Below are 26,389 nucleotides of genomic sequence, written 5' to 3'. Positions count from 1 at the left end.
TAGTGCTGGTTGCCTGGCCAAACTGAGCAATCGGGGGAGAAGGGCCTTGGTCAGGGAGGTGACCAAGAACCCAATGGTCACTCTGATAGAGCTCTAGAGTTCCTCTGTGGAGATGGGAGAACCTTCCAGAAGAACAACCATCTTTGCAGCACTCCACCAATCAGGCCTTTATGGTAGAGTGGCCAGACGGAAGCCACTCTTCAGTAAAATACACATGACAGTCCACTTGGAGTTTTCCATAAGGCTCCTAAAAACTAAAAACAAGACTCTCTGGTCTGATGAAACCAAAATTGAACTCTTTGGCCTGAATGCCAAGCGTCACTTCTGGAAGAAACCTGGCACCATCCCTACGGTGAAGCATGGTGGTGGCAGCATCATGATGTGGGGATGTTTTTCAGCGGCTGGGACTGTGAGACTAGTCAGAATCGAGGCAAAGATGAACGGAGCAACTTACAGAGAGATCCTTGATGAAAACCTGCTCCAGAGCGCTCAGGACCTCAGACTCGGGTGAAGTTTCACCTTCCAACAGGACAATGACCCTAAGCACACAGCCAAGACAACACAGGAGTGGCTTCGGGACAAGTCAATGTCCTTAAGTGGCCCAACCAGAGACCGGACATGACCCCAATCAAACAACTCTGGAGAGACCTGAAAATAGCTGTGCAGCAACGCTCTCCATCCAACCTGACAGAGCTTGAGAGGATCTCCAGAGAGGAATGGGAGAAACTCCCCAAATACAGGTGTTGCCAAGCTTGTTGCGTCATACCCAAGAAGACTTGAGGCTGTAATCGCTGTCAAAGGTGCTTCAACAAAGTACTGAGTAAAGGGTCTGAATACTTATGTAAATGTAATATTTCAGTAGTTTTTTTTATATACATTTCCAAAATTTTATAAAAATCTGTTTTTGCCTCGACATTATGGGGTATTGTGTGTTTAGATTGATGAGTGAAAAAAATGATTTCATACATTTTAGAATATGGCTGTAACGTAACAAAATGTGGAAAAGTCAAGGGGTCTGAATACTTTCCCAATGTACTGTAGATACAGTTTAATGGGGTAGGAGGGTTGGGGAGTGTTTTTTTTTGGGGGGGGGGGGTAGAAGACAGTATTTGGTTGTTATATTATTTCCATGGTAGTACAGAATTGGGAAGATCATGATTAATCGTACATTCCAGCACAGTAGGTGGCGGCATGCACTTAAACGTTTGTTTGCGGACCGCCATGATACCATAGAGGAAGATAAACTGGTGGTGGCGGTAACGCAGAATGAGTCGGCAGCAGAGTCTAGGACGGACCGGAAGTTAGACCGGAAGCAGGAAGACAGTAATGTAGCTAGCTGGTAGCTAACCATGCATATATTATTAATTGTACCGGTACAAAAAATTATATATTTTCTAACTGTAACGTTAGTAACAAGCTAGTGTCCCAAAGAGCCTTCTGCTGTTTTGCGGTAATGCGGATTGACAGAAGAATCTAACCCGGAAGCTGGCCAGGAAGAAAGAAGATGCTTATGTTGATAGCTAGCTTAGTTTGGTAGTGTGTAAAATGTGTCTGATATCGTTTGATGTCGTTTAAATTAGACTTTGATATTGCCCAACCTGGACTATATACGCGGAGCTATCGATGTTTTTAACGACCATTTCATACAGTTGTTATCGGTTCTAGGAAAGTAAATTCTCGCTACCGTTGGCCTAGCTAGATAGCTAACTGAGTTGTCGAATAGTTTTGTATGGAAAGGAATCCGCTAGTTAATGTGGCCTCGTGGTGAACTGTCGGGGATTTGAGAAGAATCTGTTTTAGTTTAATTCAGTGACCCAAAACGATCATAGGAAACTATTTCTGAAGAATTCACGATGAATGAGGTGAGAATGTCTATAGCTAATGCTAAACCAGTCGGGATGGCTATGCCTAAAGTATCAGCTAGTTTGCTAATTCATTTAGCTATTTATTAAAGCTTCAATTAGTAGTTGAAACAATCACAAAGCGTCTTGCCTCCCCTCTTTAAAGCTAATAAAGAAGCTGAGGGGTGGGCTGAAGAAGTGTAACCACTCTCAAATTCATAAACAGGGCTATGGACTGACCATCCATGATATGAAAATGATAGTTTTAACCATGTTTTGAGGTTATACAGTGTTTGTTTACATTTACTTTGTTGGCAAACATTGGAGTAAAACAAGCTGATATATTGGGTTCTGATGGGGAACCACAGTTGAACTACGCTCATGAGGCATTTATAAGTTGTATTCTTCAAGAATCAATGGTATATAGAAGTAATTCATATGTCATGAAATGAATGTAGCTCTAGCAGATTGCCTCTAACGTCTTATTCTTTATTTTAGGATTCTGCTGACCCATCCAACCCCCTTCTCTCCTACTCCACTGAACCCAACCCTCCAGAGTCACTGGTTCCTGACTCTAACCATAGTGAAATACCCAGATTTAACATTGTAGTCAAGGAGGAGGAAGACTGGGACATGGATAATACTGGTAAATAAACATGCTTAATTAATTAAGTCTCAGAGATTATACAGTTCCATAACACACAGCAGTTTAATTTTAAATCCACCTGTACATTCTCTACAGGCTGTCAGTAGCATGTCAACTATCTATCTACTAGCCCTAACCTTACCCTTATTCTAAACGTAACCCTAACGTAACATTGGCATGCAGTTGCTTATCAACAGATGAGTTTGTTGATAGTGTGACCATCTGTAGATGGACTATCTGTTTAATTCAATAAAAGGTTAATTGTTTATGGAATAAAAACACGGGACAATGACCGATAATAGCTAGAAAATAGTAATAGATTTTGTTTACCCCTGAATTCTTCCATGACACCCACCATCACAGATTCTTATGAAATTGTGTCTGTAGTTAGTAACAGATAAGATTAGTATTCCTGCAACATTATTTTGTTGAAATTACATTTAATCTCTGAGAAATGAAGCTATTTGATTGCATCCAAATGGGCCCTTTTGATTTATAGGATTCACATAATAGTCAATAAATACCAACATCTGATCTGGACCAAACTTATTCCTACCTTTGAGTAAGATACACTACATGGCCAAAAGTATGTGGACATCTTTTAATTTAGATGATAAGGATATTTCAGACGCACCCGACATGTGTATAAAATCAAGCAGGGCGTCCCGAGTGGCGCAGCGGTCTAAGGTACTGCATCGCAGTGCTAGCTGTGTCGCTACTGATCCTGGTTCGTTCCCAGGCTGTGTTGCGGCCGGCCGCGACCGGGAGGCCCATGGGGCGTTGCACAATTGGGGAGGGTTTGGCCGGCCGTGTTGTCCTTGTCCCATCGCTCTTTAGCGACTCCTGTGTCAGGCCGGGCGCAATCTACTGCAGAGATAGTCTGCAAAGGGCTGTCATACTTTCCTGGTCTATGCCTAAACAGTTCGAGCTTCTAATTTAAAAATGAATCTCTCCAGAAATAAGTCTCTCACTGTTGCCGCCTGTTATAGACCCCCCTCAGCTCAGCGGTCAAACGACCACCCCTCATTACTGTCAAACGCTCCCTAAAACACTTCTGCGAACAGGCCTTTCTTATCGACCTGGAAGGATTTTGACCTCATCCCGTTAGTAGAGGATGCCTGGTTGTTCTTTAAAAGTAATTTCCTCACCATCTTAAATAAGCATGTCCCTTTCCCGACCAGCACAAAAACATCCTTTGGTGGCGTACTGCACTAGCATCGAATAGTCCCCGCGATATGCAACTTTTCAGGGAAGTCAGGAACCAATACACACAGTCAGTTAGGAAAGCAAAGGCTAGCTTTTTCAAACAGAAATTTGCATCCGCAGCTCTAACTCCAAAAAGTTCTGGGACACTGTAAAGTCCATGGAGAATAAGAGCACCTCCTCCCAGCTGCCCACTGCACTGAGGCTAGGAAACGCTGTCACCACCGATAAATCCACGATAATTGAGAATTTCAATAAGCATTTCTCTACGGCTGGCCATGCTTTCCTCCTGGCTACCCCAACCCCCGGCAACAGCTCCGCACCCCCCGCAGCTACTTGCCCAAGCCTCCCCAGCTTCTCCTTCACCCAAATCCAGATAGCAGATGTTCTGAAGGGGCTGCAAAACCTGGACCCGTACAAATCAGCTGGGCTAGACAATCTGGACCCTCTCTTTCTAAAATTATCTGCTGCCATTGTTCCAACCCCTATTACAAGTCTGTTCAACCTCTTTCGTATCGTCCGAGATTCCTAAAGATTGGAAATCTGCCGCGGTCGTCCCCCTCTTCAAAGGGGGTCACACTCTAGACCTCTAGACCCAAACTGTTACAGACCTATAGTCTTTGAAAGCCAAGTTAACAAACAGATCAGTGACCATTTCGAATCCCACCGTACCTTCTCCGCTGTGCAATCCAGTTTCCGAGCTGGTCACAGGTGCACCTCAGCCACGCTCAAAGGTGCTAAACAATATCATAACCGCCATCGATAAAAGACAGTACTGTGCAGCCGTCTTCATCAACCTGGCCAAGGCTTTCGACTCTGTCAATCATCGTATTCTTATCGGCAGACTCAACAGCCTTGGTTTCTCAAAATGACTGCCTCGTCTGGTTCACCAATTACTTCTCAGACAGAGTTTAGTGTGTCAAATCGGAGAGCCTGTTGTCCGGACCTCTGGCAGTCTCTATGTGGGTACCACAGGGTTCAATTCTCGGGGCGACTCTTTTCTCTGTATATATCAACGATGTCACTCTTGCTGCGGTTGATTCCTTGATCCACTTCTAAGCAGACGACACCATTCTGCATACATCTGGCCCTTCTTTGGACACTGTGTTAACAAACCTCCAAACGAGCTTCAATGCCATACAACACTCCTTCCGTGGCCTCCAACTGCTCTTAAACGCTAGTAAAACTAAATGTATGCTTTTCAACCGATCACTGCCCGCACCCGCATGCCCGACTAGCATCACTACTCTGGACGGTTAAGTGGTTAAGCATATTAAGCATCTCCATTCCTAAATTAAATATAGAATCGGCTTCCTATTTCGTAACAAAGCCTCCTTCACTCACGCTGCCAAACATACCCTCGTAAAACGGACTATCCTACCAATCCTCGACTTCGGCAATATCATTTACAAAATAGCCTCCAACACTCTACTCAGCAAACTGGATACAGTCTATCACAGTGCCATCCGTTTTGTCACCAAAGCCCCATATACCACCCACCACTGCGACCTGTATGCTCTCGTTGGCTGGCCCTCGCTACATATTCGTCGCCAAACCCACTGGCTCCAGGTCATCTATAAGTCTTTGCTAGGTAATGCTCCGCCTTATCTCAGCTCACTGGTCACCATAACAACACCCACCCGTAGCACGCGCTCCAGCAGATATATCTCACTGGTCATCCCCAAAGCCAACACCTTCTTTGGCTGCCATTCCTTCCAGTTCTCTGCTGCCAATGACTGGAACGAATTGCAAAAATCACTGACGTTGGAGACTTATATCTCCCTCACTAACTTTAAGCATCAGATATCTGAGCAGCTCACTGATCGCTGCAGCTGTACACAGCCTATCTGTAAATAGCCCATCCAACTACCTACCTTATCCCCATATTGTTTTTTACATTTTTTGTTCTTTTGCACACCAGTATTTCTACTTGCACATCATCATCTGCACATCTATCACTCCAGTGTTAATTTGCTAAATTGTAATTACTTCGCTACTATGGCCTATTTATTGCCTTACCGCCTTACTCCATTTGCACACACCGTATATAGATTTTTCTATTGTGTTAGTGACTGTCCGTTTGTTTATCCCATGTGTAACTGTTGCTTTTTGTTGCACTGCTTTGCTTAATCATGGAGAGGTTGCAGTTGTAAATGAGAACTTGTTCTCAACTGGCCTACCTGGTTAAATAAAGGTGAAATAAAAATGTTAAGAAAAATGCATGCTGACATGGTTGCCAGGTGTACGGTGTTTCCTCCAACACATTGGTGCGGCTGGCTTCCGGGTTAAGCGAGCATTGTGTCAAGAAGCAATGCGGTTTGGTGGCGTCGTGTTTCGGAGGACGCACGGCTCTCGAACTTCGCCTCTCCCGAGTCCGCACGGGAGTTACAGCGATGGGACAAGACTGTAACTACCAATTAGATATCACGAAAAAGGGGTAAAAAAATAAAACATGTAAAATTAAATTGACATTTATAAACTAAAATCAGTCACACAGCCATGCCATCGCCATAAACAAACATTGGTAATAGAATGGCCCGTATTGAAGAGCTCATCTGCCCCGGTCAATTGTAAATGTGCTGTTATCGTGAAGTGGAAATGTCTAGGAGCAACAACGGCTCAGCCACGAAATGGTAGGTCACACTAGCTCACAGAACAGGACCACAAAGTGCTGTAGCGCATGCAAATTGTCTGTCCTCAGTTGCAACACTCACTACCGAGTTCCAAATTGCCTCTGGAAGCAACTAAAGCACAAGAACTGTTCGTCGGGAGCTTCATGAAATTAGTTTCCATGGGAGAGCAGCCACACACAAGCCTAAGATCACCATGCGCAATGCCAAGCGTCGGTTGGAGTGGCGTAAAGCTCGCTGCCTTTGGACTCTGGAGCAGTGGAAAGGTGTTTTCTGGAGTGATGAATCATGCTTCACCATCTGGCAGTCCGACAGACTTATCTGGGTTTGGCGGAGGCCACGAGAGCGCTACCTGTCTGAATGCATAGTGCCAACTGTAAAGTTTGGTGGAAGTGAGTCCATATCAAAGTGAGGCCATATTAATGCCCATGATTTTGGAATGAGATGTTCGAAGATCGGCTGTCCACGTACTTTTGACCATGTAGTGTTATGAGAAATCCAATCAAATTCTCAAAAGGCATCAACCGACCCCACACCCCAATGCCAATCTCACCTTAACAACCAGTACAGTATCAGTTCTCTGTCTGACAAGTAGTACGAAGCTGCGGCTTGGAGTATTGCTTCTCCATACTATGTAATGCATTCCCTGTGAATCTGGTGATATTTTTGTCCTCTGTTCAGAGAAATTAACCATTTAAATAACTTGCATTATTTACCATAAATTTGTGTGCAAGTTCCAGGTTTTTCTCACGAGATGTTGCTGTTCCTGCTGCTGCCACATCATTTTATACATTTTACTGGTCTCCTGTGTTTATTAAATTGATCAAAACGTTTTCCATGAAACTTTGGGTAGAAAACGAATAGCTTTTGATTATGATGAATTTGAATGATGATGAATGAGGTCATCCTCACAAGTCAAGCCAGCCCTCCCATGAAAGCAATCGAGTTTGTCCATCTCTTAGCAGCCTGATGCTTTAACCAAACTCTAGTGGGCAAAACCTGGTTCTTCCACAATAATTAATGTCAAATAATGCAAGCATCTTCAATGGCAACTTTGTCTGAACAGGGAATAAAATAAAATCACCAGATTCACAAGGATTAAAGAACGAATAAGCAATACTCCAAGCCGCAGTTCTTATCAGACATACAGTGGCTTGTGAAAGTGTTCATCCCCTTCGTATTTTTCATATTTTGTTGCCTTACAACCTGGAATGAAAATAGATTTTTTTTGGGGGGGGGTTTGAATCATTTGATTGACACAACATGCCTACCACTTTGAAGATGCAAAATATTTTATATTGTGAACCAAGAAATAAGACAAAAAAATTAAACCTTGAGAGTGCATAACTATTCACTCCCCGAAGTCAATACTTTGTCGAGCCACCTTTTGCAGAAATTACAGCTGCAAGTCTCTTGGGGTATGTCTCTATAAGCTTGGCACATCTAGCCACTGGGATTTTTGCCCAATATTCAAGGCGAAACTGCTCTAGCTCCTTCAAGTTGGATGGGTTCCACTGGTGTACAGCAATCTTTAAGTCATACCACAGCTTCTCAATTGGATTGAGGTCTGGGCTTTGACTAGGCCATTCCAAGACATTTAAATGTTTCTCTTTAAACCACTCGAGTGTTGCTTTAGCAGTATACTTAGGGTCATTGTCCTGCTGGAAGGTGAGCCATCCCAGTCTCAAATCTCTGGAAGACTGAAACAGGTTTCCCTCAAGAATTTCCCTATATTTGGCGCCATCCATCATTCCTTCCATTCTGACCAGTTTCCCAGTCCCTGCCGATGGAAAAACATCCCCACAGCATGATGCTGCCACCACCATGCTTCACTGTGGGGATGGTGTTCTCGGGGTGATGAGAAGTGTTGGGTTTGCGCCTGACATAGCGTTTTCCTTGATGGACAAAAAGCTACATTTTAGTCTCATCTGACCAGAGCACCTTCTTCTACATGTTTGGGGAGTCTCCCACATGCCTTTTGGCGAACACCAAACGTGATTGCTTATTTTTTTCTTAAAGCAGTGGCTTTTTTATGGCCACTCTTTCATAAAGCCCAGCTCTGTGGAGTGTATGGCATAAAGTGGTCCTATGGACCACGCAGCTCCTTCTGAGTTATCTTTGGTCTCTTTGTTGCCTCTCTGATTAATGCCCTCCTTGCCTGGTCCGTGAGTTTTGGTGGGCGGCCTTCTCTTGGCAGGTTTGTTGTGGTGCCGTATTCTTTCCATTTTTTAATAATGGATTTAATGGTGCTCCGTGGGATGTTCAAAGTTTCTGATATTTTTTTATAACTCAACCCTGATCTGTATTTCTCCACAACTTTGTCACTGACCTGTTTGGAGAGCTCCTTGGACTTCATGGTGCCGCTTGCTTGGTGGTGTCCCTTGCATAGTGGTGTTGCAGACTCTGGGGCCTTTCAGAACAGGTGTGTGCATATACTGTTGAAGTTGGAAGTTTACATACACTTAGGTTGGAGTCATTAAAACTAGTTTTTCAACCACTACACAAATTTCTTGTTTACAAACTATAATTTTGGCAAGTCGGTTAGGACATCTACTTTGCCAACAATTGTTTACAGATTATTTCACTTAATTCACTGTATCACAATTCCAGTGGGTCAGAAGTTGACATACACTAAGTTGACTGTGCCTTTAACTTCTTACGGATCAAATCCCGTTAACGGGATAGATTTGACAACATCCGGTGAAATTGCAGAGCGCCAAATTCAAACTACAGAAATATAAATATTCAACATTCACGAAAATATAAGTGTAATACATCAAAAAAGCTTAACTTCCTTGTTAATCCAGCCGCTGTGCCAGATTTCAAAAAGGCTTTACGGCGAAAGCACACCATGCGATTATCTGAGGACAGCACCCCGCATACAAAAACATGAAAACCACTTTCAACCAGGCAGGTGTGACGCGAAAGTCAGAAATGGCCATGTAATAAATACCTTACCTTTGAAGATCTTCATCTTTTTGCAATCTCAAATGGCTGTGACACAATGAATGGTCGTTTTGTTCGATAAATTCCTTTTTTATATCCCCAAAATGTCCATTTTTATTTGGTGCGTTTGATTCAGAAATACACCTGTTCCAACATGACTACAAAGTATCTAGTAAGTTACCTGTAAACTTGGTCCAAACATTTCAAACAACATTCCCAATCCAACCTCAGGTATCCCACAATGTAAATAATCAATAAAATTTAAGATGGGATAAACAGTTTCTAAAGACTGTTGACATCTAGTGGAAGCCATAGGAACTGCAATCTGGGCCCTAATAAATCAGGTTTCCCATACAAAATCATTGGAAAACACAATGACCTCAAAACAAAAATTCCCTTAACCTCTCTGGGACGCTAGCGTGAAATAGCAGGGCGGCAAATTCAAAACAACAAAAATCTCATAATTCAAATTTCTCAAACGTACAACTATTATATCCTATTTTAAAGATACACTTCTCGTTAATCCAACCACATTGTCCGATTTCAAAAAGGCTTTACGGCGAAAGCATAACATTAGATTATGTTAGGACAGCACCTAAACAAGAAAAACCACACAGCCATTCTCCAAGCAAGGAGAGGCGTCACAAAAACCAGAAATACAGCTAAAATTAATCACTAACCTTGGATGATCTTCATCAGATGACACTCCCAGGACTCAATGTTACACAATACATGTATGTTTTGTTCGATAAAGTTCATATTTATATCCAAAAACCCCATTTTACATTGGCGCGTGATGTTCAGAAAATATATTGCCTCCAAAACTTCTGGTGAATGAGCACATCAATTTACAAAAATACTTATCATAAACGTTGATAAAATTGACAACAGTTATTGAAAGAATTATAGATACACTTCCCCTTAATGGAACCGCTGTGTCAGATTTCAAAATGGCTTTACGGCGAAAGCACATTGTTCAATATTCTTAGTACAGAGCTCAGCCATCAAAGCAAGCTGTACAATTACCCGCCAAGTTCTGGAGTCAACAAAACTCAGAAATAGTATTATAAATCTTCACTTACCTTTGCTGATCTTCATCGGAATGCACTCCCAGGACTCCCACTTCTACAAGAAATGTTTGTTTTGTTCGAAAAACTCCATATTTATGTCCAAATACCTCCGTTTTGTTAGCGCGTTTAGATCACTAATCCAAAGGCATAATGTGCGAGAGCAAAACCCGAGACGAAAAGTCAAATAGTTCCATCACCGTTCGTAGAAACATGTCAAACGATGTTTACAATCAATCCTTAGGGTCTTTTTAACATAAATCTTCGATAATAATCCAACCGGACAATAGCGTATTCATTACAGAGTAAAAAGAAGGAACGGCGCGCCTGCGTGCCCGCGCAGTAAACAACTCATTGGTCCCAGGCTTGAGACAGCTCTTATTCTCTCCCCAGTAACAGTAGAAGCATGAAACAAGGTTCTAAAGACTGTTGACATCTAGTGGAAGGTTTTTGCCTGCCATATGAGTTCTGTTATACTCACAGACATCATTCAAACAGTTTTAGAAACTTCAGAGTGCTTTCTATCCAAATCTACTAATAATATGCATATCCTACCTTCTGGGCCCGAGTAGCAGGCAGTTTACTTTGGGCACATTATTCATCTGAACTTCCGAATACTGCCCCCTGTCACCAAGAAGTTAATGGATTTTGCTCGGGGTTTCGCCTGCAAAATCAGTTCTGTTATACCCATAGACATTATTCTGACATTATAACAGTTTTAGAAACTTCAGAGTGTTTTCTATCCAAATCTACTAATTATATGCATATCCTAGCTTCTGGGCCTGAGTAACAGGCAGTTTACTTTGGGCACGCTTTTCATCCGGACGTGAAAATACTGCCCCCTATCCCTAAGAAGTTTTTTAAACAGCTTGGAAAATTCCAGAAAATTATGTCATGACTTTAGAAGCTTCTGATAGGCTAATTGACATAATTTAAGTCAGTTGGAGGTGTACCTGTGGATGTATTTCAAGGCCTACCTTCAAACTCAGTGCCTTTTTGCTTGACATCATGGGATAATCAAAAGAAATCAGCCAAGACCTCAGAAAAATAATTGTAGACCTCCACAAGTCTGGTTCATCCTCGGGAGCAATTTCCAAACGTCTGAAGGTACCACGTTCATCTGTACAAACAATAGTACGCAAGTATAAACACCATGGGATTTCGCAGCCATCATCCCGCTCAGGAAGGAGACGCGTTCAGTCTCCTAGAGATGACTGTACTTTGGTGCGACAAAGAACAAATCAATCCCAGAACAACAACAAAGGACCTTGTGAAGATGCTGGAGGAAACGGATACAAAAGTATCTATATCCACAGTAAAACGAGTCCTATATCGACATAACCTGAAAGGCTGCTCAGCAAGGAAGAAGCCACTGCTCAAAAACCGCCATAAAAAAGCCAGACTACGGTTTGCAACTGCACATGGAGACAAAGATCGTACTTTTTGGAGAAATGTCCTCTGGTCTGATGAAACAAAAATAGAACTGTTTGGCCAAAATGACCATCGTTATGTTTGGAAGAAAAAGGAGTAGGCTTGCAAGCCAAAGAACACCATCCCAACCGTGAAGCACGGGGGTGGCAGTATCATGTTGTGGGGGTGCTTTGCTGCAGGAGGGACTGGTGCACTTCACAAAATAGATGGCATCATGAGGAGGGAAAATTATGTGGATATATTGAAGCAACATCTCAAGACATCAGTCAGGAAGTTAAAGCTTGGTTGCAAATGGGTCTTCCAAATGGACAATGACCACAAGCATACTTCCAAAGTTATGGCATAAGGACAACAAAGTCAAGCTATTGGAGTGGCCATCACAGAGCCCTGACCTCAATCCTATAGAAAATCTGTGGGCAGAACTGAAAAAGCGTGTGCGAGCAAGGAGGCCTACAAACCTGACTCAGTTACACCAGCTCTGTAAGGAGGAATGGGCCAAAATTCACCCAACTTATTGTGGGAAGCTAGTGGAAGGCTACCCGAAATGTTTGACCCAAGTTAAACCATTTAAAGGCAATGCTACCAAATACTAATTGAGTGTATTACTTCTGACCCACTGGGAATGTGATGAAAGAAATAAAAGCTGAAATAAATAATTCTCTTTTATTCTGACATTTCACATTCTTAATAAAGTGGTGATCCTGACTGACCTAACACAGGGAATTTTTAAAAATTGTGAAAAACTGAGTTTAAATGTATTTTGCTAAGGTGTATGTAAACTTCCAATTTCAACTGTATACTGAGATCATGTGACACTTACATTGCTCACAGGTGGACTTTATTTAAATAATTATGTGACTTCTGAATGTAATTGGTTGCACCAGATATTATGTAGGGGCTTCATAGCAAAGTGGGTGAATACATACACGCACCACTTTTCAGTTTGTTTTTTTGTAATAATTTTTTTGAAACAAGTTCTTTTTTTCACTTTACCAATTTGGAATATTTTGTGTATGTACATGAAATCCAAATAAAAATCCATTTAAATTACAGGTTGTAATGCAACAAAATAGGAAAAAACACCAAGGGGGATGAATACATTTGCAAGGCACTGTAAAGAGCTGATACTGTAACACTGGTTGTGTGGGTGAGATTGGTGTCTGCGGATGACTTTTGACCATTTTAATTGGATGTCCGGTACTATATTTACTGAAGATCATATGAATGAATCCCTTAAATTAGAATGGCCAATTTGGGTGCAATCAATTAGCTGAATTTCTCAAAGATCAAATTACGTTTGAACAAAAATAATGTTTCAGGAACGCTTATCTTATCTGACAGAACAATCTGAGAGGGCTGGTGTTGAAAGCCTTTTTCTTGTGTTTTTTGAGGTTGAATGACCCCCCCCCCCTTATTTTCCAGCTGAAAGAGGAGAGTGTTCTAACTCCAGCTCTAGTGATGGGGCCTCAGCAGAACCTGAACAGCACCAGGAGAATCCTAGAGCTAAGAAGCTTTGGCGCTGCCCCAGAATGTGGAAAAGAGATCGCTCACCCATCTAATTTCAACAGACACCTGAGAACACACACAAACCTTGCTAAGGAGTCTTCCGTCTGTCCAGTATGTGGAAAAGACTTTGTTCACCCCTCCAAACTGAAGAGACACCTCCAAACACATACAGGAGAGAAGCCTTACCAGTGCTCTGTGTGCGGGAAGCGATTCACACTGAAGCCCCACCTGGAAAGACATCAGATGACCCACCCTGGAGAGAAGCAGCCAGACGCGACAAAGAAGCACCCGTGCTCCGATTGTGGAAAGGAATGTTTCTCTGCATATGAGCTGAAGATGCACATGAGAAGGCACACAGGGGAGAGACCTCACCAGTGCTCCTACTGCGAGATGAGCTTTGGCTGTAAGGGAACTCTATCGAGACACGTACGACGCCATACAGGAGCACCCACACCAAAACCTTACCAATGCTCACAGTGTGGGAAGAGATACGAGTCACCATCGAGGCTCAGGCAGCATCAGACTATGCACACTGGAGAGACACCTTACGAGTGCTCTGATTGCGGGAGGGGTTTTGCTTCGACCGAAGGTCTTCGCAAACATCAATGCAGCCATGCCAGTAACCATAGCAACCAGTGTACACTGGGAATTCCAGATACGGCGTCATCAGACAGTCAAACTATGAATATCAAGATCAAAGACGAGGAACAGGAGCTGGCAATTAATGTCAAAGAGGAGGAGGAAATTGGTGTTTTTGTCAACACTGATAGAGAGAAACCGTACCAGTGTACCACCTGTAAAAATGCCTTTGTTCACCCTAGCTCTCTAGCAAGACACAAACAATCCCACACTAGTGTCGCACAATACAGCTGCTTAGAATGTGGGAAGGAATTCAGCCAATCGCAGACTTTTAAGATACACATGCAACAGCACACCGGAGAGAAACTGCACCACTGCTGTCAGTGTGATAAGAGTTTCTCAGCTTCGGCCCTTCTCAGAAGACACCAGATAGTTCACACTAGGGTGAAACCTTACCCCTGCTATCTCTGCAGAAAGAAATTCTCCTCATCAGCAAATCAATCCTGTCTCCATGCCGGAGAAGGAACTGTGGCTAGCCTGAGCCGAGCTCCTGGACAGGGATCACAGCAGCAGGTGTCTGCAGCTGAGGAGGAGTCTGTAGTACTGGATGTCAAAGTGAAAGAGGAGGAAGATCCTGCTTTTGGTGAGTAAAAGCGTTTATTTTGTACTATAGCTTTGATATTTAATGGGTCCATACTTGCGACCTCTTGCTTAAGCTTTAACCATGAGAAAACGTAGCCCTATGCTTACACCACCAGCTGACAGCATGAGAAAACATAGCCCTATGCTAACACAACCAGCTGATAGCATGAGAAAACGTAACCCTATTCTAACAGGGCCAGCTGACGGCATGAGAAAACGTAGCCCTGTGCTAACACGACCAGCTGACAGCATGAGAAAACGTAGCCCTATGCTAACACAACCAGCTGACAGCATGAGAAAACGTAGCCCTATGCTAACACAACCAGCTGACAGCATGAGAAAACGTAGCCCTATGCTAACACAGCCAGCTGACAACATGAGAAAACGTAGCCCTATGCTAACACAGCCAGCTGACAACATGAGAAAACGTAGCCCTATGCTAACACAGCCAGCTGACAACATGAGAAAACGTAGCCCTATGCTAACACAACCAGCTGACTGCATGATTATTTCCTGTAACAAATTCCACATCAGCCAATATTTTTTTGTAATTTTTTTATACATATTGTGCTTTTATATATATATATATATATATATATATATATATATATATATATATATATATATATACAGTACCAGTCAAAAGTTTGGACACACCTACTCATTCAAGAGTTTTTCTTTATATTCACTATTTTCTACATTATAGAATAATAGTGAAGACCTCAAAACTATGAAGTAACACATATGGAATCATGTAGGAACCACAACAATTTATTTTATATTTGAGATTCTTCAAAGTAGCCACCCTTTGCCTTGATGACAGCTTTGCACACTCTTGGCATGCTCTCAACCAGCTTCACCTGGAATGCTTTAACAACAGTCTTGAAGGAGTTCCCACATATGCTGAGCACTGGTCCTGTACAAAATTGGTAGAAAAGCCCTTACACAGCCTGGAGGTGTGTTGGGTCATTGTCCTGTTGAAAAACAGATGATTGTCCCTCTAAGCATAAACCAGATGGGATGGCGTATCACTGCAGAATGCTGTGGTAGCCATGCTGGTTAGGTGTACCTTGAATTATAAATAAATCCCTGACAGTGTCACCAGCAAAGGACCATCACACCACCACCTCCGTGCTTCACAGTGGGAAACACACATGCGGAGATCATCCGTTCACCTACTCTGCGTCTCACAAAGACACGGCGGTTGGAACCAAAAATCTCAAATTTAGAGTCATCAGACCAAAGGACTGATTTTCACCGGTCTAATGTCCATTGCTCATGTTTCTTGGCCCAAGCAAGCCTTTTCTTCTCATTGGTGTCCTTTAGTAGTGGTTTCTTTGCAGCAATTCAACCATGAAGGCCTGATTCATGCAGTCTCCTCTGAACAGTTGATGTTGAGATGTGTCTGTTACTTGAATTCTGAAGCATTTATCTAGGCTGCAATTTCTGAGTCTGGTAACTAATGAACTTATCCTCTGCAGCAGAGGTAACTCTGGGTCTTCCTTTCCTGTGGCGGTCCTCATGAGAGCCAGTTTCATCATAGCGCCTAATGGTTTTTGCTACTGCACTTGAAGAAACTTTCGAAGTTCTTTACATTTTCTGAATTGACTAACCTTCATGTCTTAAAATAATGTTGGATTGTCGTTCCTCTTTGCTTATTTGAGCTTTTCTTTCCATAATATGGACTTGCTTTTACCAAATAGGGCTATCTTCAGAATACCAACCCTACCTTGTCACAACACAACTGATTGGTTCAAATGCATTACGAAGGAAAGAAATTCCACAAATTCACTTTTAACAAGGCACACTTGTTAACCTCTCTAGGGTATGTGGGACGAAATCGTCCCACCTACTCAACAGCCAGTGGAATCCCGTGGCGCAATATTCAAATACCTTAGAAATGCTATTACTTCAATTTCTCAAACATATGACTATTTTACACCATTTTAAAGACAACTCTCGTTAATCTAACCACACTGTCCGATTTCAAAAAGGCTTTACAACGAAAGCAAAACATTAGATTATGTCAGCAGAGTACCCAGCCAGAAATAATCAGACACCCATTTTTCAAGCTAGCATATAATGTCACATAAACCCAAACCACAGCTAAATGCAGCACTAACCTTTTGATCTTCATCAGATGACACTCCTAGGACATTATGTTATACAATACATGCATGTTTTGTTCAATCAAGTTCATATTTATATCAAAAACCAGCTTTTTACATTAGCATGTGACGTTCAGAACTAGCATACCCACCGCAAACTTCCGGTGAATTTACTAAATAACAATTATTTTAAGAATTATAGATACAGAACTCCTTTATGCAATCGCTATGTCCGATTATTAAAATAGCTTTTCGGCAAAAGCACATTTTGCAATATTCTGAGTAGATAGCTCGCCATCACGGGCTAGCTATTTTGACACCCACCAAGTTTGGCCCTCACCAAACTCAGATTTACTATAATAAAAATTGGATTACCTTTGCTGTTCTTCGTCAGAATGCACTCCCAGGACTTCTACTTCAATAACAAATGTTGGCTTGGTTCAAAATAATCCATAGTTATGTTCAAATATCCTCTGTTTTGTTCGTGCGTTCAAGACACTATCCGAAGGGTGACGCGCCCGACGCGTTTCGTGACAAAAAAAATCTAAATATTCCATTACCGTACTTCGAAGCATGTCAACCGCTGTTTAAAATCAATTTTTATGCTATGTTTCTCGTAAAAAAGCGATAATATTCCGACCGGGAATCTCCGTTTTCGTTCAAAGAGCGAAAAATAAAAAACATGGTGTCGGCTCGTGCACGCGCCCCCAGTCTCATAGTACTCTGATCGACCACTATCCAAATGCGCTACTGTTCAGCCATGGCCTACAAAGGCACGATTCAGCTTTTTGCCACCTTCTGAGAGACTATGGGAGCCGTAGGAAGTGTCACGTAACAGCAGAGATCCTCAGTTGTCAATAAAGAGAGTGGAAGAAGGCCAAGAAATGGTCAGAGAGGGCACTTCCTGTAAGGAATCTTCTCAGGTTTTTGACCTGCCATTTGAGTTCTGTTATACTCACAGACACCATTCAAACAGTTTTAGAAACTTTAGGGTGTTTTCTATCCAAATCAAACAATTATATGCATATTCTAGTTTCTGGGCAGTAGTAGTAACCAGATTAAATCGGGTACGTTTTTTATCCGGCCGTGCAAATACTGCCCCCTAGCCCCAACAGGTTAATTGAAGGCATTGAGAAAGGGTTAACACTTTTTTGGTTACTACATGATTCCATATGTGTTATTTCATAGTTTTGATGTCTTCACTATTATTCTACAATGTAGAAAATAGTAAAAATAAAGAAAACCCTTGAATGAGTAGGTGTGTCCAAACTTTTGACTGGTTGAGGATGGAATAATACTGTGAAAATGTAAAAACTATGATAATACCCTTTTTGTGTAAGAGCTGTTTGAAACTGCCGCCTGAAATTTCAGCCTGTTGTGTTGGGATCGCCTCATTACCAACAACAACGAGACAGCCTACAGGTAGGAGGTGAGGGCCCTGGTGGAGTGGTGCCAGGAAAATAACCTCTCCCTCAACGTCAACAAAATGAAGGAGCTGATCCTGGACTTCAGGAGACGGCAGAGAGAGCCGAAGTGAAGATGGTGAAAAGCTTAAAGCACATCACTGACAACCTGAAATGATCCATTCACACAGATTGTGTGGTGAAGGCGTAATAGCGCCTCTTCAACCTCCCAGGAGGCTCATGAAATTTGTCTTGGCCCCCGAAGACCCTCAAACTTCTACAGATGCACCATTGAGCATCCTGTCGGGCTGTATCACTGCATGTTAGGGCAATTGCACCGTCCGCAACCGCAGTGCTTTCCATAGGGTGGCGCGTTCAGCCCAACACATCACTGGGAGCACACTGCCTGCCCTCCAGGACATCTACAGCACCCGGTGTCACAGGAAGGCCAAGAAGATCATCAAGGACTTCAGCCACCCGAGCCACAGCCTGTTCACCCTGCTACCATCTAGAAGGGGGAGACCGTACAGGTTCATTAAAGCTGGAACAGAGAGCTTGAAAAACAGCTTCTATCAGGCCATCGGACTGTTAAATAGTCACCACTGTCAGGCCTCCGCCCAGTACCCTGCACTGTACATAGTCACTGTTACTAGCTGGCTACCACCCTGTGTTCTATCCAGCATCTTAGACTGCTGCCCTATGTACATAGTCACTGAACACTGGTCACTTTAATTATGTTTACATCCTGTTTTACCCACTTCATATGTATATACTGTATTCTAGTCAATGTTTGTCCAATTTAACTACTGCTGTACACACCTTTCCTATTCATATACTGTCTATACATTATATATACAGTATCTCACAAAAGTGAGTACACCCCTCACATTTTTGTAAATATTTGAGTATATCTTTTCCTGTGACAACACTGAAGAAATGACACTTTGCCATAATGTAAATTAGTGAGTGTACAGCTTGTATAACAGTGTAAATTTGCTGTCCCCTCAAAATAACTCAACACACAGCCACTAATGTCTAAACCGCTGGCAACAAAAGTGAGTACACCTTTAGGTGAAAATGTCCAAATTGGGCCCAATTAGCCATTTTCCCTCCCCGGTGTCATGTGACTCGTTAGTGTTACAAGGTCTCAGGTGTGAATGGGGAGCAGGTGTGTTAAATTTGGTGTCATCGCTCTCACACTCCCTCATACTGACTGGTCACTGGAAGTTCAACATGGCACCTCATGGCAAAGAACTCTGAGGATCTGAAAAAAAGAATTGTTGCTCTACATAAAGATGGCCTGGGCTATAAGAAGATTGCCAAGACCCTGAAACTGAGCTGCAGCACAATGGCCAAGACCATACAGCGGTTTAACAGGACAGGTTCCACTCAGAACAGGCCTCGCCATGGTCGACCAAAGAAGTTGAGTGCCCGTGCTCAGCGTCATATCCAGAGGTTGTCTTTGGGAAATAGACGTATGAGTGCTGCCAGCATTGCTGCAGAGGTTGAAGGGGTGGGGGGTCAGCCTGTCAGTGCTCAGACCATACGCCGCACACTGCATCAAATTGGTCTGCATGGCTGTCGTCACAGAAGGAAGCCTCTTCTAAAGATGATGCACAAGAAAGCCCGCAAACAGTTTGCTGAAGACAAGCAGACTAAGGACATGGATTACTGGAACCATGTCCTATGGTCTGATAAGACCAAGAAACTTATTTGGTTCATATGGTGTCAAGCGTGTGTGGCGGCAACCAGGTGAGGAGTACAAAGACAAGTGTGTCTTGCCTACAGTCAAGCATGGTGGTGGGAGTGTCATGGTCTGGGGCTGCATGAGTGCTGCCGGCGCTGGGGAGCTACAGTTCATTGAGGGAACCATGAATGCCAACATGTACTGTGACATACTGAAGCAGAGCATGATCCCCTCCCTTCGGAGACTGGGCCGCAGGGCAGTATTCTAACATGATAACGACCCCAAACACACCTCCAAGACGACCACTGCCTTGCTAAAGAAGCTGAGGGTAAAGGTGATGGACTGGCCAAGCATGTCTCCCGACCTAAACCCTATTGAGCATCTGTGGGGCATCCTCAAACGGAAGGTGGAGGAGTGCAAGGTCTCTAACATCCACCAGCTCCGTGATGTCGTCATGGAGGAGTGGAAGAGGACTCCAGTGGCAACCTGTGAAGCTCTGGTGAACTCCATGCTCAAGAGGGTTATGGCAGTGCTGTAAAATGATGTTGGCCACACAAAATATTGACACTTTGGGCCCAATTTGGATATTTTCACTTAAGGGTGTACTCACTTTTGTTGCCAGCGGTTTAGACACTAATGGCTGTGTGTTGTGTTATTTTGAGGGGACAGCAAATTTACACTGTTATACAAGCTGTACACTCACTACTTTACATTGTAGCAAAGTGTCATTTCTTCAGTGTTGTCACATGAAAAGATATACTCAAATATTTACAAAAATGTGAGGGGTGTACTCACTTTTGTGAGATACTGTACATATTCCGGACTGTTCTGATACATTTTGGTGGGATTTGTATGTATTATTAGGTAATACTGCACTGTTGGAGCTAGAAACATAAGCATTTCGCTGCACCTGCTATAACAATGGCAGAATACTGTGTACACAACCAATAACATTTTATTTGATTTTAAGTGGAACAACCTTGACTTGGAGGTTTAAAATATCCCTCTGGGGGTTAGCTTAGGGCTAATTGTGCCAGGTTATCTCATGGGAAAAGCTAACATGTAGAATTTTCGAGAAAAGTATGGACCCTATAATTTTACAATATTTATTATTTTCTGTTTAGTCAGGAACACCATTTTGACTTAGTCAGTTGACTAATTTGAGTAAATCCATACTTATGTTTTTACCACAGCAGAGAGACACGACCACTGCTCTGAGAGCGAAGAGAGTCCCTCTACATCAGGACTACCTGAACAACACCAGGGGAATCACACAGCTAAGAAGATTCACTGTTGTTCAATGTGTGGAAAAAACTGTCAGAAGTTATCAAAACTACAAATACATATGAGAACTCACACAGGAGAAAAACCTTACTCCTGCTCTGTCTGTGGGAAGCAATTCAGTGAGAAAGGAAACCTGAAAAAACACCAGACAGTGCACACAGGAGAGAAGCTGTACAGTTGCTCCGTGTGCAGGGAGAGTTTCTCTTCATCGTCAATTCTTACCAAACACCAGAGAACACACACAGGAGAGAGTCATGGTCTGACACCAGCACTGGTTATTAAAGTGAAAGAGGAGGAAGAGGATCCTGCTTTTGGTAAGTTTAAGGGACTTATTCTGTAAGGGCTTGAATTGCAAAACATATTTTTTGTTACAGTTCCACATTTTTGCATAGTTTATCCATCCCATCTTATCCCACAGCAGAGAGACATGACCACTGCTCTGACGGTGAAGGGAGTCCCTCTACATCAGGACTACCTGAACAACACCAGGGGAATCACACAGCTAAGAAAATTCACTGCTGTTCAGTGTGCGGACAAGACTGCAAAAAGTTATCAAAACTGATAATACATATGAGAATACACACAGGAGAAAAGCCTTACCCTTGCTCTGTGTGTGGAAAGCAGTTCCGTGTAAAAAGACATCTTCAAGACCACCAGAAAGTGCACACTGGAGAGAAACCTTATGTCTGCTCCAAATGTGACAAGAGTTTTGGTTTTGCTTCAGCCTTGAAAAGGCACCAGTGGTTACACACAGAAGAGAAACCTTACTCCTGCTCTGTGTGTGGGAAGGGTTTTAGCTTACAATCACGCATGAAGGAACACTTCCTGATGCACTCAGGAGAGAAACCCCACTCCTGCTCTGTCTGTGGAAAGAGTTTCAGCCGTCCAGATCAGTTAAAGGACCACTCTCTGCAACACGCAGGGAAACCCCACCACTGTTCTATGTGTGAGCAAAGCTTTGCCTTGTCTAAACAACTCCTGAAGCATGAGAAGACTCACACAGGAAAGAGACCTTACAGTTGCTCTGTATGTGGGAAGAGTTTCAGCGAGAAGGCGTATCTTGAAGACCACCGGTCAGTGCACACTGGAGAGAAACGACACCCTTGCCCTGATTGTGACAAGAAGTTTGGATGTGCTTCGTCCCTGCGTAAACACAGACTGTTGCACATAGAAGGGAAATCCCACTCCTGCTCTGTGTGTGGAAAGAGGTTTTCTGAAGCACGTTACTTGAAGGAGCATTTGCGGACACACACTGGAGAGAAACCTTACTCCTGCTCTGTCTGCGAGAAGAGTTTTGCAAGATCAGCAGGCCTTAAAGTCCACCACAGATATCATACAGGAGAGAAACCCTACAGCTGTGCTAAATGTGGCCAGAGCTTCATTAGTTCTCAAAAACTTCAGAGACACCAGAAATCTCATGCTGGTTTACCACCTGTTGAGTTTCAAAACCCTGTAACAATTGAAGGAGAGAGGGAGGGAGAAGATGAGGAAGTTGGTGGTCTGATTCATTCAGATGGATAAGAGGTTGGTTGGGATCTTCATTGTCTCGGTAAGTGGAAGCAGAACAGCCATGAATTACATTAATACAATATTGACTTTGAATGAACATCGCTCTTTTATTTAAAAATCCAATGCTGCTAGTGTTAACTCCATATGACTTTTGAAATGTTTTTACTAAGTACCCTGCTGTGATTGTTTTCAATTAAAATAAAGAAATATCTTCGTACAGTGGGGGGGGGAAAAGTATTTGATCCCCTGCTGATTTTGTACGTTTGCCCACTGATAAAGGATCAGTCTATAATTTTAATGGTAGGTTTATTTGAACAGTGAGAGACAGAATAACAACAAAAATATCCATAAGAATGCATGTCAAAAATGTTATAAATTGATTTGCATTTTAATGAGGGAAATAAGTATTTGACCCCCTCTCAATCAGAAAGATTTCTGGCTCCCAGGTGTCTTTTATACAGGTAACGAGCTGAGCTTAGGAGCACACTCTTAAAGGGAGTGCTCCTAACCGCAGCTTGTTACCTGTAAAAAAGACACCTGTCCACAGAAGCAAGCAATAAATCAATCAGATTACAAACTCTCCACCATGGCCAAGACCAAAGAGCTCTCCAAGGATGTCAGGTACAAGATTGTAGACCTACACAGGGCTGGAATGGGCTACAAGACCATCGCCAAGCAGCTTGGTGAGAAGGTGACAACAGTTGGTGCGATTATTCGCAAATGGAAGAAACACAAAACAACTGTCAATATCCCTCGGCCTGGGGCTCCATGCAAGATCTCACCTCGTGGGGTTGCAATGATCATGAGAACGGTTGAGGAATCAGCCCAGAACTACACGGGAGGATCTTGTCAATGATCTCAAGGCAGCTGGGACCATAGTCACCAAGAAAATAATTGGTAACACACTACGCCGTGAAGGACTGAAATCCTGCAGCGCCCGCAAGGTCCCCCTGCTCAAGAATACATATACATGCCCGTCTGAAGTTTGCCAATGAACATCTGAATGATTCAGAGGACAACTGGGTGAAAGTGTTGTGGTCAGATGAGACCAAAATGGAGCTCTTTGGCATCAACTCAACTCGCTGTGTTTGGAGGAGGAGGAATGCTGCCTATGACCCCAAGAACACCATCTCCACCGTCAAACATGGAGGTGGAAACATTATGCTTTGGGGGTGTTTTTCTGCTAAGGGGACAGGAGAACTTCACCGCATCAAAGGGACGATGGACGGGGCCATGTACCGTCAAATCTTGGGTAAGAACATCCATCTCTCAGCCAGGGCATTGAGAATGGGTCGTGGATGGGTATTCCAGCATGACAATGACTCAAAACACACGGCCAAGGCAACAAAGGAGTGGCTCAAGAAGAAGCACATTAAGGTCCTGGAGTGGCCTAGCCAGTCTCCAGACCTTAATCCCATAGACAATCTGTGGAGGGAGCTGAAGGTTCGAGTTGCCAAACGTCAGCCTCGGAACCTTAATGACTTGGAGAAGATCTGCACAGAGGAGTGGGACAAAATCCCTCCTGAGATGTGTGCAAACCTGGTGGCCAACTACAAGAAACGTCTGACCTCTGATTGCTAACAAGGGTTTTGCCACCAAGTACTAAGTCATGTTTTGCAGAGGGGGTCAAATACTTATTTCCCTCATTAAAATGCAAATCATTTTATAACATTTTTGACATGCGTTTTTCTGGATTTTTTTGTTGTCATTCTGTTTCTCACTGTTCAAATAAACCTACCATTAATATTATATACTGATCATTTCTTTGTAAGTGGGCAAACGTACAAAATCAGCAGGGGATCAAATACTTTTCCCCCCCACTGTAGATAAGAGAATTCTCAAGCAAGAATTTTATTATTATCATCATTTCACAGTATTTTTCCAACCTCATAGTGTGGAAATGTGTATAAAAGACAGGAAATCACATTTTTGACTGCATTGGACCTTTTAACCTATGTTTTCTCATTCACACAGACGAGAGTTTGTAGGGGAGAGCCTCTACATCAGGAGAACCTAAAGAAACCTAGGGGAATCTCAAAGCTCAGAGATACAGTTGCTCTGTGTGTTGGAAAGACTGGCAATGGTTATTTGATCTGAAAAGACGCATGACAAGTGGCCAGAGATTTACCACTTCTCAGAGTCTTGGGAGACAGAAGAAGAGACACCACAGCCCACTTCCTGAGGAGGACCAGGCTAACGGGATCAAGACTGAAGAGCACTCCAATAGTATCATAGATGAAGAGGAGGAGACAACCTCTTATGTCAACGGTAGCACGGTGGAAGGGGGGGAAACAAGAACTAGCCCTAAACATCTTGACGTAAAAGATATACAGTGCAGTCGGAAAGTATTCAGAACCCTTGACTTTTTACACATTTGGTTTGGTTACTGCCTTATTTTAAAATTAATTAAATAGTTTTTTCCCCCCTCATCAACATTCACACAATACCCCGTAATGACAAAGCAAAAACAGGTATTTTTTTCTGGTAATTTCAAATTTACATACAGTTGAAGTCGGAAGTTGACATACACCTTTGCCAAATACATTTAAACTCAGTTTTTCACAATTCCTGACATTTAATCCTAGTAAAAATTCCCTGTCTTAGGTCAGTTAGGATCACCACTTTATTTTAAGAATGTGAAATGTCTGAATAATAGAGAATTATTAATTTCAGCTTTTATTTCTTTCATCACATTCCCAGTGGGTCAGTAGTTTACATATACTCAATTAGTATTTGGTAGCATTGCCTTTAAATTGTTGAACTTGGGTCAAACGTTTCAGGTAGCCTTCCACAAGCTTCCCACAAGAATTTTGGCCCATTCCTCCTTACAGAGCTGATGTAACTGAGTCAGGTTTGTAGGCCTCCTTGCTCGCACACGCTTTTTCAGTTCTGCCCACACATTTTCTATAGGATTGAGGTCAGGGCTCTGTGATGGCCAGTCCAATACCTTGACTTTGTTGTCCTTAAGCCATTTTGGCACAACTTTGGGTCGTTGTCCATTTGGAAGACCCATTTGAGATGTTGCTTCAATATATCCACATAATTTTCCTCCTCATGATGCCATCTATTTTGTGAAGTGCACCAGTCCCTCCTGCAGCACCCTCACAACATGATGCTGCCACCCCCGTGCTTCACGGTTGGGATGGTGTTCTTTGGCTTGCAAGCCTCCCCCTTTTTCCTCCAAACATAACGATGGTCATTATGGCCAAACAGTTCTATTTTTGTTTCATCAGACCAGAGGACATTTCTCCAAAAAGTACGATCTTTGTCTCCATGTGCAGTTGCAAACCATAGTCTGGCTTTTCTATGGTGGTTTTTGAGCAGTGGCTTCTTCCTTGCTGAGTGGCCTTTCAGGTTATGTCGATATAGGACTCGTTGTACTGTGGATATAGATACTTTTGTACCTGTTTCCTTCAGCATCTTCACAATGTCCTTTGCTGTTGTTCTGGGATTGATTTGTTCTTTTTCGCACCAAAGTACGTTCATCTCTAGGAGACAGAAAGCATCTCCTTCCTGAGCGGTATGACGGCTGCGTGGTCCCATGGTGTTTATACTTGCGTACTATTGTTTGTACAGATGAACATGGTACCTTCAGGCGTTTGGAAAATCTTGGCTGATTTCTTTTGATTTTCCCATGATGTCAAGCAAAGAGGCACTGAGTTTGAAGGTAGGCCTTGAAATACATCCACAGGTACACCTCCAATTGACTCAAATGATGTCAACTAGCCTATCAGAAGCTTCTAAAGCCATGACATCATTTTCTGGAATTTTCCAAGCTGTTTAAAGGCACAGTCAACTTAGTGTATGTAAACTTCTGACCCACTGGAATTGTGATACAGTGAATTATAAGTGAAATAATCTGTACGTAAACAATTATTGGAAAAATTACTTGTGTCATGCACAAAGT

General features: G+C 42.8%; 1 protein-coding gene across 2 annotated transcripts; it reads left to right on the top strand.

Moving 5' to 3' along the window:
- Positions 1-1,264: 1,264 nt before the first annotated feature.
- On the top strand, positions 1,265-24,996 carry LOC106564130 (zinc finger protein 271). Of its 2 annotated transcripts, none has more exons than XM_014130143.2 (6): positions 1,265-1,862; positions 2,340-2,487; positions 13,187-14,492; positions 20,883-21,287; positions 21,395-22,522; positions 24,457-24,996. In XM_014130143.2, the coding sequence occupies exons 3-5, from the start codon at positions 13,223-13,225 to the stop codon at positions 22,492-22,494; spliced, it is 2,775 nt and encodes a 924-aa protein (XP_013985618.2). In that variant the 5' UTR covers positions 1,265-1,862; positions 2,340-2,487; positions 13,187-13,222; the 3' UTR covers positions 22,495-22,522; positions 24,457-24,996. The 2 variants fall into 2 exon arrangements, with proteins under 2 accessions (XP_013985618.2, XP_013985617.2); XM_014130142.2 differs by having other exon boundaries at positions 1,266-1,862; positions 21,392-22,522; positions 24,457-24,990.
- Positions 24,997-26,389: the final 1,393 nt, after the last annotated feature.

This window comes from Salmo salar, chromosome ssa12 (genome assembly GCF_905237065.1).
Source record: "Salmo salar chromosome ssa12, Ssal_v3.1, whole genome shotgun sequence".
In the NCBI taxonomy this organism is placed as follows: domain Eukaryota; kingdom Metazoa; phylum Chordata; class Actinopteri; order Salmoniformes; family Salmonidae; genus Salmo; species Salmo salar.
This window is presented reverse-complemented; position numbering and strand designations above follow the sequence as displayed.